The 15,179-nt window shown below is 40.4% G+C and overlaps 1 protein-coding gene across 1 annotated transcript in view; it reads right to left on the bottom strand.

Annotated features, from left to right (window-relative positions):
- Positions 1-7,331, bottom strand: part of mpped1 (metallophosphoesterase domain containing 1) — a 95,008-nt gene extending 87,677 nt beyond the window's left edge. Inside the window, exons 1-2 of the mRNA XM_085250784.1 lie at positions 7,228-7,331; positions 902-1,268 (exon numbers count right to left, since the gene is read on the bottom strand). Coding sequence (XP_085106910.1) covers positions 902-1,080 — 179 coding nt within the window. The 5' untranslated portion in view covers positions 1,081-1,268; positions 7,228-7,331. The remainder of the gene's footprint in view (positions 1-901; positions 1,269-7,227) is intronic.
- Between the last annotated feature and the right edge of the window lie 7,848 nt (positions 7,332-15,179).

The raw sequence follows: 15,179 nt of genomic DNA, 5'->3' as shown, positions 1-15,179 counted from the left end.
TCAGTACTAGCTTAGCATAAACTACAAAGACCCTTTGTGGCAGGAATGACTGACTTCCAGTCTGCGTCTGCACAGACTCACATTACATATAAAGTGAACACTTGGAAGGCTTTTATTTTTTGCAAAATATTGCGTAATGTAAATAATTTATTTAAACTTTAAATATTGAATTTTATTTTACATTTTAAATAAATAAAATTATTACATTATGTAAAATTCCAGTAACTATTTCTTGCATGTTATTTTAGAGCCTGAACTATAAAACAATTGCAAGAAAATTCAAAAGTAATTTTTTGCAATTTATTCCTTAAAAATGTATTGTGCAATTTATTTTCAGTTTTTCGAGGGAAAAAAGCAAAATAAATCACTCTGCTGATGTGGAAGTCTCAAGTTGGCATTACAACAAATAGCTGTAGCCATGGCAACAGATGAAGAAGCTTCATAAATGCAAAGAAAGGAATGTTATTAATTTACATGCATCGTTCCAGGAGCACACGAGATGCAAACGGTCAAAACAGTTTAAAGATGTAGATTAAAAATCAGTGTCAGGTATCTGAGCAACGGCAGACAGTTTGTATTTATTTGACATTAATCATTTCAAAAGTATTAAAGGTTAATACATTATCATTATTATTATTATTAACCCTATTATTAGTCTCCTGAAAACCCAACAAACAGAGCTCAGTCCAGACATATACTTTATGTGGCAACTGCTGCTGATCAAGAAGTAGCTGCAACACTCAGAACTATAAATCATTATCTCTACATTTCTGTTATACAGTGTGTTAGTGCAATTTAAAAGATAACCAAACAAAGATATCAACAAATGTTTATGAGCTCCAACTCTCAATGACAGCAGGATGCTCCATGATTACCAGCAGCTACATTTCCATCTACTCACATGTGAACGTGAGGCGGCTGGAAGCGTCCCTGGTTGATATTGTAGAAGGTGAAAGCCTGAGTGGGGTTGGTGCTGTACTCATCCACCTCCACAGCAGTCCTGTTGCCTCGCTGTGAATGTGACTGAGCCTGCGACTGCTGCCGCCTTGCGGCCATGATCTCTGACAGGGTGAAGGCCATGGTGCTAGGGACCAAAGCAAATGGAGGAGTGCAAAGTTGTAGCTGCTGGTTGTTTTTGCTTTAGGGCAGTGGGTGGATTGTCCCTGCCTTATGAGAGGCTGCTGGGAAATGTCCTGACGAGTTCAAACCCTTGGTGCACACACAGTCCCAGTGACCTGAGGAGACAGCATCACATTCTTCTTCTGCACCTGCAAAGAATGCAAAAGAGCAGAGCTGCAATTTGGCGTATGACGTATTTGCAGGAGAACCCTTATTTGAATAACTGAAAAAAGAATCATTGCAGTTATCAAATATTTAAACAAAATGTGCCGTGGAACATTAGCACAGCAGCAAACAAGTGTTTGCTATCCAAGGATACTGTGGAATAATGGCACAGTTAGCAGTGACACTGCCTCTTTGTGTCTGTGGGGTCCCAAAAAACTCTCCATGACTAAAGCAGGTGGTGGAACAGGAGTTGGACCTACTGATTTAGACTAGGTTTAAATCACAACGGACCGTTTAATGGGCACAGTGAACAGTACCTGAGCTCAGCTGGCCGGCTACACTGAACTTAACCCTCCTGCCATCCTTTAAAAAACTCACACCCATCACCCTAGGGACCATTCTCAGCCACGCCATAAAAAGACCATATATCCATATTTTATTCCACTTTAAATTAGCCAACCTTGTAAAACTACTTCTCCCTGAAATATTCATGTAAAGTTTTAATTATATTTTCGTTGTTTTAACCCTTCAAATCCCAGTGTTATTACATGAGCGCCCTGTGTTATAAGCCCCAAAAACCAAAAAACGAAACTAAATATTTCCACAAAAAACCAGTTGAAGTAATATGTGATTGTCATTATAAGTAGGCCTTTAGATGGACCAAAGATTGGCACCAACATACATTTTGACCTGCCATTATTTTTTTTGCATTTTTTTTGCAATTTAAAAATCAAAACTTCAAGGCCCTGAGTCTTCATTGACATCCAAGAAAAGAAGAAAAAATAAAATCATATGATGATAATTTGGGGTTGAAAGATAGCGTTTATAATGGAAGTCAATGGGCAGAAAATGGTCCCCAGGGTGATGGGTGTGGGGATTTCTGCTGCTCAGCCATTTTAGGCTGATTTAAGGAATTCACACTGGAATATTAACATTGACAGGTAAAAACTATCCTGTGGCAAGTTTGGTTATATTCCACTGAACACAGTGGAAATGGCAGCCATTTAACACATAGCAGTGGCACAAAAAGGTCCCAAGAAGGCAGGAAGGTTAAATGGCTCAGAGCAACTGCTGTGTTATACACAATACTGGATACCAACTGCACCTCCTGGCAGGGATAACACTGTCACTAAATACAGACCTGTACTGTGTCTTATGAATATGATTTATTTTATTTTTTAATAGGGTCAAAATAATAACTATTAAAGTAAGATTGCAGTTACCTTAAAATAGACTAAATCACAGTTACACTACAACCATGGATGATAAAAAGCACAATTCTGACACGAGGCACGCACAAACATCACAACAGTGTCTACATGTAAAGGTTTAAGTATATCTGTTAGCCTAGGTTATAAAGAACGAACTGAATTACCCAGTTCAGTGAGAAGCTAAATGACAAACGTGTGTTTGGGCACAAATGTGTGTTCTAAATTAAATTAAAAATGCTCTTTAGGTTTTTCGTGTGCTACATTGTTCTTTTCATTCGAGTTTTTCTTTTCAACAATGAAGTGAACTGATCATTTCCTTTCACTGCCCATCCCTGACGTGTGAGACCTCCCTGTGTGTGTCGCCCATTAAAGCTCAGATTTAACTCTGCAGCTCATTTTTCAGAGGCTCTGACGACTGCTGAGAGAGCGCAGAGCCGCTGAGAGGTGCTGAGATGACGGAGACGCTGGAAGACGGAGGTGATAATTTGGGGACAGGCTGCTTTGGCAGAGTCCGTCTGGACTGCCGCACGATGTCGGCGTGCCATCTCGATTCCTCATTCGCTGACGCGACAGATACACACTTCACACCCCGGTTGTTTGTCACGGGCAAATCCCAGCATGGTGGTCGGTGGATGTGTTTCAGGAGTGTGTGCAGCACATGTGCGCATTCGCAGGTTGATGTGTATGAAGGCCTGCGCATGCATATTTTAATGTGCTTCTGTTGTTATAAATGTGACAGTGACAATCCCTCACACTGCTAGTGTCAGACAGGAATGTATTAGCAGATGCTGAGACTGTAACACACTGGGCTCAGAAGCAGCTGTCGAAATCACGTAGTCGACGACTGAATATACAGCTAACATCAGCCTGTGCTCGCCCTCCGCCCTTATTTTACTCGTTTTCGATTCTGTCTAAAGAAAAGGGTTTAATCCATTGCTAATAAATAATAAATAAATAATATGATCGATCGATTAAGGGATTTAAGCAACCCGTGGTGATCTAGGTGAACTGTTGCAGTTGTGAAAATAACTGCATTTCCTAAATCTTTCCAGAAAGACGGATCAGGATTTATTTCACTGCTAAGCACTACGTGGTGGAGAGTAAATATTAACACAAGTTGTGATTTATTTGTGACCAAATCAAATAATTTTGGTGTCGAAATCTAACCAAACAGAGGCTGAGTGTTATAAGTCACAGGATACAGGCCTAGATTGGATTTCTCTGCCAAAGGTCAACTATGATGCTCTTATACCACGTCACCTCCTCTAAAGATCTCTTACGACCTGATGGGGGCGCTACACCAGCTAGTCTGCAGCCAAATACAGCATATTGATTCCACATGTTGCGTTGAGCCCTGAACTGAACAGCGACATAATTCTCCAGCTTGAGCAGATTGACAGGTTACAGCTCTTTAATACAAAGTGTGCATGACTTCCAAGTGAGTCCATGTAAGAATATTGCAGGTAAGCAGGTGTCATGTGTGTTTTCTCTGCATTTTCTACACAGGCTGCACCTCATCCAAGCCGAGGGACTACTTCCAGTACTGAAACCTGTCTGTAGTGTGCTACCTGTCAGAAAAAATCACCTTCAATCTCCTGACCTAATTTACCCCATGTTTTCTATTTTTGCATATGTTATTTGAAAGTAATTTGCAGTCGACCTATTGCACTGTTCAGACACAAGGATGTGTTGGGATTGGCTGCTTTTAACCAGCAATTCATTCATTACTTTAAGATATTATTACCAGTGTCACTGAATCATATTATGGTAATAAATGCCACCATTATCTCAATATTATGGCTCAACCTTAGCTGCTATTATTTGATGTTGGTGCTATCAGCAGCTCAGTAATCTCTGAAATGTAGGGTGGTTTCTGAACGCTGAAACAAAACTATATCTGACACATAGCTTAACAAATTCATTTTGCTTTTCATTTAAATATGAAAGCGTGTTAGAAGAAGCATCTGTACCTACACTGGAAATGTTGGCCCACAGTGGGTTCGTACGTGCTCCGCTGAATGCACAATCACAGTAGTTGAGGGCATTCACACTGAAATTAAAAGAGTGTAAGGCGCTGAAATGGTGCGCGCCTGCTGGTATCAGTGTGACGAGTAATTGAGCGATGACAGAGACGGGACTGTACAGCTCTGGAAAGCTATCGTAAGGAAAGAACGTTGTCTTTTACTCAGACAGTTTTCCAATTACAAAGTAATTTACCAGGAAGGTGAGCTTACATGCACCTATTTGCATTCGGTATGACATGCTCTGCTGCATGAAAACCTCAACGTTTTTGGTTTAGTTTCTTTTAAACGGGACTTTTGGTTTCATTAAATGAATAAAATGGCTGAGTTTGTTCACACAGCACTAAATTCAATCTGAGCGCAGGCTTAAACATTTACATGCCAGTGAGACAGCCGTATTGATTAAAATTAATGTACATCTGTTCCATCAGACATCCGCGACACTGACAACATGTTGGAGACAACTTCTGTGTGGACAGCCTGTTTGTCTCTGAAAATGTTTCTCATAGAGTCTCGTCCTTTGTTATTTTAAAGCGAGTGTTTCTGCCACCGGAAAATCCTCTTTTCTTCCGCTGCATTTTACCAGCTCCCAGCAACATTTAACTTATGTGTGAAAAAGGTGGATGTCTGATGGAAACATGCTAACATCAACATACAAGCATATCTAGGAAAGCAGGAAAGCAATAAAAGCAGTCTTCACTCCACTGTTGCAGTATTGTTCTGTTTTAGCCTGAATGTGTGTCCCTGTTTTTATGGGTGTACAGAAAACCATCAGTGGATTACTGTCACTTTAAGAAATAATGGGTGCCATTTTTTCACGATTTCTAATTGTGTACATTTATGTTGTCTTTTGCTTCATTGTGCTGAATTTTAACAGACTAGCTCCTGTAAATTTCACAGAGATCATATCCGCCACCTCTCTCTGTAATGTCCAATTCAAAATCTTGTTTAAAACATTCCAAAATAAAAGCTGTAAATGAATTTCATGAATTCCTTAAATAATTCTAAGTTTAAATTGATTTGCTTATGCGTACTTTACCTCAGGAGCATTACCCCAAAATGTATCTGTGCTTTAAAGTGTACTGAACCTCATGTGAGTGTAATGCTGTTTTTCAGCACACACTGCAGAGAAGAAACCGGTCACACAGCCTAACAAAGGAACTCCTGTATTTTGTAAGATGGGGGGTCAAGAAAGAAGAAGGACTCGTGCACACTCGAGCCCACACAATCTGTTTTACACGTTCACAAGTTTTCACTCACAGACTCTGTCCAAACAGAAAAAAACATTTCCTGCAGCCAAAACTCATTAGCTCGTGATTTTTGTGTTCTCTGCAAAAGTGCCTTTAGATCATCTGAGTTATGACAACGTCGTCTGATTAAAAATGGGGGTCAAGACTTCTGGTGACAAGACTAATACTGTCTGCAGTGAAGATCACAGTTTACAGGAATAATTAAGATGCAAAAAATTGATGAGTTGACTGTGAAAATAGATACAAGTGCTATTTACTATTTTTCTGGCTCAATTTGTTTGTCATTGTTTGAATTCATAACAGAATTACAATGCTTTTATTATCTCCACTGTATGGGCCCCTAGTCTATTTGGTAATTGGAGAGAAGAGAAGAGAAGAGAAGAGAAGAGAAGAGAAGAGAAGAGAAGAGAAGAGAAGAGAAGAGAAGAGAAGAGAAGAGAAGAGAAGAGAAGAGAAGAGAAGAGAAGCCCTGCAGCGCTCACACGGATCCATCAGTGTTCACTAGTGTAAGTGGAGCGGCTGATAAATGCAGAAACGTCTGATTGATGCGCTCTCCTCATGGGGACATTGTCATATTTAACAGCGACCGTCACATTAGACCGTGTGCCGATCCTCCCTGCTTATTCGCCCGTTTCCTGCTACGTATGGACACACAGAGAAAATTAAAGTGCATCTGAGTGTGTCGCTGAATTACAGTTATCTGTTTTACGCGTAGCCTGGAGATAGTGTTGGTCTGATTTGGAGTCACGGCTCTGTGAAATTTGGTGACGGCTGAAAGAAATTTCCTATCCAAGGCTGAAAAATACAAGAGAATAACATCCACAAAGATTTCTGTGCCGATTAACTTCTCTTTTAATGCGGCGTTTTTCACCTTTAATTCGCTCCTGCTCACTTTGTCTCAGCAAAGCGTTTTGCAGGCAGAAACTTTAATTAGAAATCAGGTGAAAAGTTCAAAGTGCGTCTGTGATTATCGCCCTCGTGCGCGTTTTGCAGAGGTGTCCGTGCACTCACACCGAGTAACTGACTTCTAATGAAACTTTTCAGCCGTTTGGTCCACAGGCTGCACCAGCTGTCTGCTTCTCACACGTGGAGCCTGGAAGCTCCGCTATCAGCCTTCTTTTCAGTCTGAACTGCCCTTTGGATGCGGTGCTGTGGTGAAGTATGAACGACTATAAGAGCGTTCCGGTGAGCTCCGCTGGAAAACGCGACATCTGGGGACGTATATATATATATATATATGTATATATATATATATATGTATATATATATATATATATATATATATATATATATATATATATATATAGCTCTCTGCAACCGAAGCCGGGTGAGTGGAAATGTTGGCATCAGGGCTGAGATTAACCCGAGAATATGCCGCGGTATGCGGGTTCGGGGCAAGTCTCTGCTCCGCTGTCTCATGCATTGTAAACAGAGCTGTAAAATAAATAGGAGTCTACCTACCAGCTTCAGTCGCAGTGAGGCTGCTCAGTGTTGGATGGTGTAGAGAGAGGAGTGTCTGCGCTGCCACAGAGACGCGCTGGTCAGTTTGAATGCGTACCCCGTGGTGCACCGGCACAGCGTCGTAGGCACAGCCTCTCTCTCTCTGCCTCTCTCTCTCGCCCTCTCAGTCCGGCCCACTGTGTTTCACCGGTGAGCGGTACAACGAGGAGGAGCAGAGCAGGGAGGGAGGGAGGACCGAGAGCAGCTGCGTGCGGCACCACTGGACTCATTCCCGGTCAGAAAACCCGAGGAAGCAGTTCGGTGCAGTTTTACTTATACAGGACCAAACCACAACAACAGTTTCCTCAACGCACTTTATATTGTAAAGCAAAGACCCTACAATAATACAATAATATGACCGCTTGACTACACGGGGACCACACGGCCCGTGTCCATCCGTTTGACGGTGAATGTTTCTGTTCAACATGACTGTTTCATTCACTAAATCGGTTCATGTGCTGAAACAGCAAACGGACATTTCTTTTCTTATTTTCCCTGCGGCTGTAAAACGATCAGAAAGCAGCATTCAGTCGCTCTTTTTAATTTCAGAAAGCGACTGCAGCTCTGTGACATTTACAGTAAATATAAAATAAAGCTCTAATCCGGGTTAGTTTATTTATTTTTTGTCAGTTTACATTTCTAATAATTATTCAGCAACAATAAATTTGGCTTGATAGGCTCATTTGTTATCAAACGTTAGACGTGATAGTCCAGTCATAATGGTTATTGTCAAATTAATTTCTCATCTATTTACATATCTCATTAACCTGGAGGTGCAGTGGTTAGCTCTGCTGTCTTACAACTAGAAGGTTGCGAGCTTTAACCCTGGCTGTATGTTCTGTGCGAGTCTAAGCAGTGTTGATGGATTAGCAGCCCGTCTAGGGTGAACCCTCTCCTCACCCAATGAGCGCTGTGGAAGGCTTTACCCTCATTTGACCCTAACTTGAACAAGCAGTTAAGAAAATAGAAATCATGGATCAAAACTGTAAAAAAAAATGTCAAAAAGAACAAAGTTAATTGTCAAGTTTTTGGGTTTGGATTCTTGTTTATTATACAAGCCAACATTTGTGAAACAAGCGCGACAGTAAAACTGTGTGAAACCACAACACAACCTCAGTCTGAACATGTTGGCAGGATTTCACTTTCTATCAAATGCTGTGGTTTGCATACTGACACTTTACTTCTTCAGCTGAACAGTTTGAACTACTTTATAGAAGTTTGTAAGTAAACATACTAAAGTACTGCAATAAAGCGCAGATTTATGCTACTTGCACTTTAGCACCTTTAGGTCATTTCATACAATATTCTGCTTCTACTCCAGATTTCAGGAGGGGAGATACTTTTCACTTCACTGTCTGAAGCTGTTTAGTTACTGGCTACTTTATAAACTGGGATTTTTATACATAAAAATTAGATTATACAAACATAGCTGACATATCAATTAAGTGATCAATCGACCATAATGTTAACTGATAGATAATTTAATGTGGAAACATTTCTCACTATTTCTCTTATTATTTACAAACCAAATGAAAATAATCATTAGTGCCAGTTGAGTACAACTGGCACTAATGATTATTACTGGATGAAAAAACTGGGTGATAAAAATGAGCTCCACCTCTATCGATGAATACTAATAATCCAGTGATAGAATTTATGCTCCGTTTATTGTTGTTCTATTTGTTTTGGTGGCAATTGCCAGATAAATACAACTACAGCAAAGAAGGAATCACAATTACACATAACACGCATAAACAAAGTCCTTCATAATAACAGCAACAACCCATTGCAATAGCATGAAAGCAACACAAGAAACATCAGAAAGTTTAACCTGGTGTGATCCTGACCTCTGTCCAGACTGCATCCATTCAAATTTACCAAAGAGAGGCTGTGATACATCGCATCGTTGTACCGTGTCGTCGGTGACCTGCAATCTCTCTGGATATATTTATCATCTTATTAAGTTTGTTCTTATTAAATACAGATAAAAAGATCCCAGGCAACAGAGAAACAAAAGGAAAAAATGCCACCAGCTCACTGTCTCCAGTTTTTGATACATACATATCTTAACATGCATATCTTGACATGGGATGCAGTAAGTCCTTAAACAATTGAGGAAATGGAACAAGTGGAAGGTAAAACAAGAAGATGCACGCCTAAAAGGCGATCTACAGCATATCCGAAAGAGGACCTGAGAGATGCATCTGAGCCTTCGGTTGATGCAGCCTCATCAGAAATGCGCTCAGGTGGCTATCAAGAAGCTACTCTGAAGGAACTGAAAGACGGCGGCACGGCTGATGTGTGCCAAATTACACAAGACCTGGACTGAAAATCAGAGCTGCCACAGAGTGTTAATCCAAATTTGATATTTGAAAACACAATGGAGGCTCTTTCATGGTTTGGGGCTGCACAAAACAGTCATATCAAAATGTTACAAATGTTGAAAACCAACATATAATGCTTAATGAGAGCTGCACCGAGTCATTTATCCACTGGTTACAGATATAAACGATGTCTGCATGATCTGATATTAAAATAAATGTACATATTGTACCCACGAGCAGGATCAGGACTATATCGCTGCCACTGTTTGCAGCTATTCAACAAACACAAGATGTATTTTCTTCAAGACCACAGATGTTTTTAGTGCGTGTCCTTTTCTCCATGTGTGGCTTTCAGCAGATGCGATGCTCAGATTGTCACCGTAGAATCCCGCCCCTTCTCACTCACCATGTGTTTATACACCACTCTGCATTTAATTATGAGTTATTATTATTCTCTGGCTCTCTTCCACAGCGTGTCTTTTGTCTTGTGTCTCTCCACTCAGCCCCAGCCGGTCACGGCAAATGGCTGCACATCGTTGAGCCTGGTTCTTCCTGTTAAAAGGGAGTTTTTCCTTCCCACTGTCACCAAAGTGCTTGCTCACAGGGGTCATATGATTGTTGGGGTTTTCTCTGTATTATTTTAGGATCTTTACCTTACATTATTAAGTGTCTTTGGGCGACTGTTGTTGTGATTTGGAGCTATATAAATAAACTGAATAGAATTGAATAGATTTTTGAGCCCTGATCCAAAAGGTAACTGCAACCAGAGCACTGTAGACACTTAAAACAGACTTCCAGTGATGCAGAATAAATGAGCAATATTTGTCTGTTCATAGTTTTTAATGAGGAAGGAGGATTCGGTATCAGACGCAAATTATTTTTCAACCATGCTTGGAAGACACCTTTAAAGGAATCTGCAGACAAATGTGTTTGAAGAACTTCAAGCTGTGACAGTTACACTCTGCCCTGTGCTGTGGTAGTTTGTTAGAAAACAAATTAAAAGAAATGCTGTACAATAAATGTTAAAATCAGAAGATAATTCATGCAAAAGGAGCTGACACTCTTAGTGTGGTGGCCCTGATCCCTTTGGGCCATGACTATGACAGCGTGCCTTGCAGCAATAAAATGCATCTCTGTAGCAGATCTCTGCAGGTAAAGTGTTTCACTTCCTTCAGCCTGTGACCTGTTTCCTTGTTCATTACAATGTATGTTATTAATGTATAAAGCAAAGCAAGCAAAGGCTTGTAAAATCTTCATCATTTCTGCTGAAAGGAGAACTTCATCATTTATTGGCTGTGTGAGGGATAATCAGTCAAATTACAGCATTACAGCACATCCCCACCTCTGCTCCTGTTTATCCTCAGGTAATTGGACTGGGATTTAGGCCAGTAATGAGCTGAACAAACAGAGCGCAATCCAGAACTCAAATATATGCCCAGGGTGGAAGCTTCCAGAGTAACAGGCTGAAGTGAGTGCACCATCTGGTGGACACTTCACTCAGACACAAAGCAAGTACAAAAAACATCAGTTGAATAAAAAACACCAGTAGCGCTCCACCCTCTCACACCGGACCAACAAAATTACAGTTACTCAGAATAACCTCAGTTTCGGGCTTTTGTATCTTCATCTCTTGAGTGTATCCTTTGACGATGACACAGCTTCCTCCTCGAGAGTCCATCCATTCGCTTCCGCTTATCCTTTTCAGGGTCGCGGGGGGCGCTGGAGCCTATCCCAGCTGTCATAGGGCGAGAGGCGGGGTACACCCTGGACAGGTCGCCAGTCTGTCGCAAGGCTAACACACAGGGACAAACAACCATTCGCACTCACATTCATACCTAGTGACAATTTGGGTTATCCAATTAACCTATCCCCACAAGCTGCATGTCTTTGGACGGTGGGAGGAAGCCGGCCCCGGAGGGAATGTTGACACACACTCCTCGAGAGTGTTGAACACAAATCTTTGGTGCTATGCAGCAAAATTACAAAAAGCAAAATGTGTTGTTTTCTAAGTAGTAACGGACTTCAGTACTGCTCACACACCTGGACTAAAGAAGCTTCTCGGACGAGAGGTGAAACGTCTTCAAGAAACCTGAAGAAGTCCAGACGCTTTTCTTCTGTTAAGACTACGATTGATGACTGAGAACCACAGACATACTTTACACTCAGTTCTTTCAATACTGCGGTAAAATCACCAAATTGGAGATGAGACACTTCATTTCTGGCTGATTTTGCTGAAGTAGAGCCTGAAGAAATAGAAAATATGGTTCAAATTCTTACAGTGTTGGCTGCATATATATTAAAAGTTCAGTATCTGGTTTATGCAGTGTACACTATATTATGCACATAATAGGAAAATAAATAGAATAAAGTTGCATTTTTGCAGATTTATAACATACCTTATATGCACCCAATAAATGTGTAATTTGACCAAGTGATCACATTTTCCTAAGCAATCTTTATCACTTCATAGCCAGTGAACTTTCAGAAGAGCAAATGACTGAGGAAGGGAGACAAGACAGCGAAGGGAGAGTAATCTCAGCATCTGGCACGGTCGCATTTGCCTGCAGATGCTGGCAGCTGATTGGACGTCCTGGAAAGATCACGTAGGAAATATCAGATCGGCCTGTCAAATATGATTAATTACTAACAGCAGAGAAGCTCAGCAGTTACAGTGATATTATAAACAGGCAGTGAACTCAAACATTAAAGTAGACCGCTGCTGCCAGTCAGGTACAGGCCACTCAAATTAGCAATATATTAACATGTATATCACATATAATAGATTTGATATAATTACAGTGATTGTTCTTAAAATGGAAGAAACTGAAGGAAAAAAAATCACCATTGATTTATCACGAGGAGGTGATACGACTGAAAGAGTAGAGAATGTAATTTTGATGTCAAAGCGACCATATTTGACACAATAACACAAAATGAAACATGAATGAAAGTATGCTTGCTGTGACGCATTATCTCACTCTGTGGAGGCTGTTGCTTCCATTTCAAACTAACAGTAATGTTGGATATTTCTATTCCAGTGCTGCACAAAGAACAAAAACTGAGGAAAGTGGGATAAATATGTCTCTTTTTGTGACTTGAAATGTGTATAATTTATCCAAAGTCACTGCACGTTCATATTTATATATCTACAGTAAAGTATTATAGGAAGACCACTACAGAGGGCCACAAGCTCCACTCTGTCCCTGCCACCCTCAACCCCACCCAGCAAGAAAGACTCTTCTATTTGAAAACTAAAAGGCATTTGAGGCACATGTGCATTTGAAGTATATTACAGCTGCATTATTGTACTTGGAAAGAAAATACAACCTAGTCTGATTTTGCACTTTGCACAGTGCATATTTTTCAAAAAGTTGAATAAAAGAAAATTGTTATTTTCCAAATATTTATTCACATGTTTTTCAAATTTTACAGATTCCTTGATGTTTCTTGATCTCTGCACAGCTTCTCACTGAAACTGGCTCTCTTTAAGTGTGCAGTATGGCTCCTGCATGATTTAAGAAATAATCACTACTATTTAAGACCTTTTTAAGACCTCAATAAATAAAACTTAAAATGGAATATTATTAATGCATCTACATCTCAGGTTTCTGAAACAGTCCTGGTAAGATATAAAGCGGTTGTGATGGCATGCCACACATGGTAAGCTCCACACCTCATCACCCGTTGATTCACTTTAGTTTAATTTACAGTCACTACTTTAAAATATTCTATTTATTGTTCAATATCGTTTCTTTATTAAATGTATTCATTTTTCCATCACACCTTCCAATGTTTATATGGCGTGCACACATATTAACCTTGCAAGGTCAAAGTTCTGTTTTATGTTATATTAATACATCTTTCTTTGTTTGAGTTACCTGGGGGTTGGTGTCTCCTCCTGTCTGGCAAAAGGTGTGGCAAAGGGCTGGGAGACCTGAAGTACTGCTGACAGCCTAATTGGATTGCACCACATGCTTCATTGCCTGGGGGGTGTTTCATGTTTGTTTAAATGTTTTGTATTAGTTGGTTATATGGCAGCCATCTTGTTTTCCCCCGTGTGTGTCATTTGGTTTAGCTAAACCAGTATTTAAGTCCCCCTGTGTGTCATTTCAGCAGGTCAGTTTACCATATGTTTGTTTGAGGTTTTGTTAATTATTATCTTGAGTTTAGTCTGTTGAGTTGACCTCTTTTATTGGTCTGCCTGTTTAAGTTTTGGCTTTGTTAAATATATTTTCATATTTTTGGGTCAATAAAACCCGTTTTTTGAATTAAAACCACCGGTGTCCTTTATGCTTTACTGTTTGGTCCCTGACAATTGGTGGCAGTAGTGGGATCATCCAGTATTGGACACAGGTCTTTTTTCTTTTTCTTTTTTTCTTTCTTCTGTTTTTCCCCATGAGGAGGAAGAATGCATCGTGGTGGCAAGAATGAAAAGAAAAAGGGATCTGCTCAGCAAACCTGCGAAGAGGAGGAAAATGGAGCCTCAGGAGTCACTGAAGTTGTGGAGAGAGTTGAAAAGGAGCCTACTTTGTCTGATCTAGTCAATATGCTCACATGGAACAACAGGACATCTGGGATGCAAAACAGAGTGAGTTAAATGCACGACAAGAACAGCGATTTAAAGCCTTTCAACATCAGTTTAGACTTTTGCAGTCAGAAATCCAAGTCAGAACATCACCATCAGATTCTGCAGAAGCTCGCTCTGAATCATTAGAGTTTGATATTCATCCTTCTTCCTCTGTTCAGCAGGCCCAGGCTGAACCAGTTATGACTAATTCCAATCCAGCCATTTCACCAGCATTTCAGTTTCCCCTACAAATAGAGGGCAGATTGGAAAGATTAACTGAAGCTGATGATATTGAACATTTCCTGATCACATTTGAACGTATGGCTACAGCTTATCGATGGCAGAAGTCAGATTGGGTTTTTCATTTGATACCCTTGCTTACTGGTAAAGCTAGAGGTGCCTATGTTCACATGGACATTGATGATTCATTAGACTATGATAAAGTGAAATCAGCTATTCTGTCAAAATATGACATTAACCCTGAAACATATAGGCAAAGATTCAGATCCCTGGACGTTCAACCAGATGAAAGCCCTCGTGAGCTATATGCGAGACTGAAGGAGCTTTATGGGAAATGGATCCAGCCAAAGGGTAAAACTATTCATGACATTGGTGAAACTATAATCTTGGAGCAGTTTCTCACAATGTTATCTCCTGAGCTTCAGGTTTGGATCAGAGAACACAACCCTGGTTCAGCAATGGAAGCGGCTCGGTTAGCTGATGTTTTTGTTGCTGCCAGAAAGAAGGGGCAAGCATGGAGCCATAATGCATGGAAGGTATCGAGGGACACCCGGAAGATACCTCAGCAAAACCATCTGGATTCAGCAAATACAAGCACCAGTAAGAGCTCTCAGTCTACCACTAGACCACCAAAGGCCTCTGGTAAGAAGCTCATTTGTTATCTTTGTGGATTAGAGGGCCATACAAAACCTATGTGCCCAAGAAATTCTGCTAAAATGGTGCAAATGTGTTTTGCTCCTCGTTCTAATGCTGATCCTGAGCAGGAGAGTGACAAATCCATC

This window comes from Mchenga conophoros, linkage group LG17 (genome assembly GCF_057382185.1).
Source record: "Mchenga conophoros isolate Kocher_MC1m ecotype Shallow Benthic linkage group LG17, M_conophoros_male_GT1.1, whole genome shotgun sequence".
Lineage (NCBI taxonomy): Eukaryota > Metazoa > Chordata > Actinopteri > Cichliformes > Cichlidae > Mchenga > Mchenga conophoros.
This window is presented reverse-complemented; position numbering and strand designations above follow the sequence as displayed.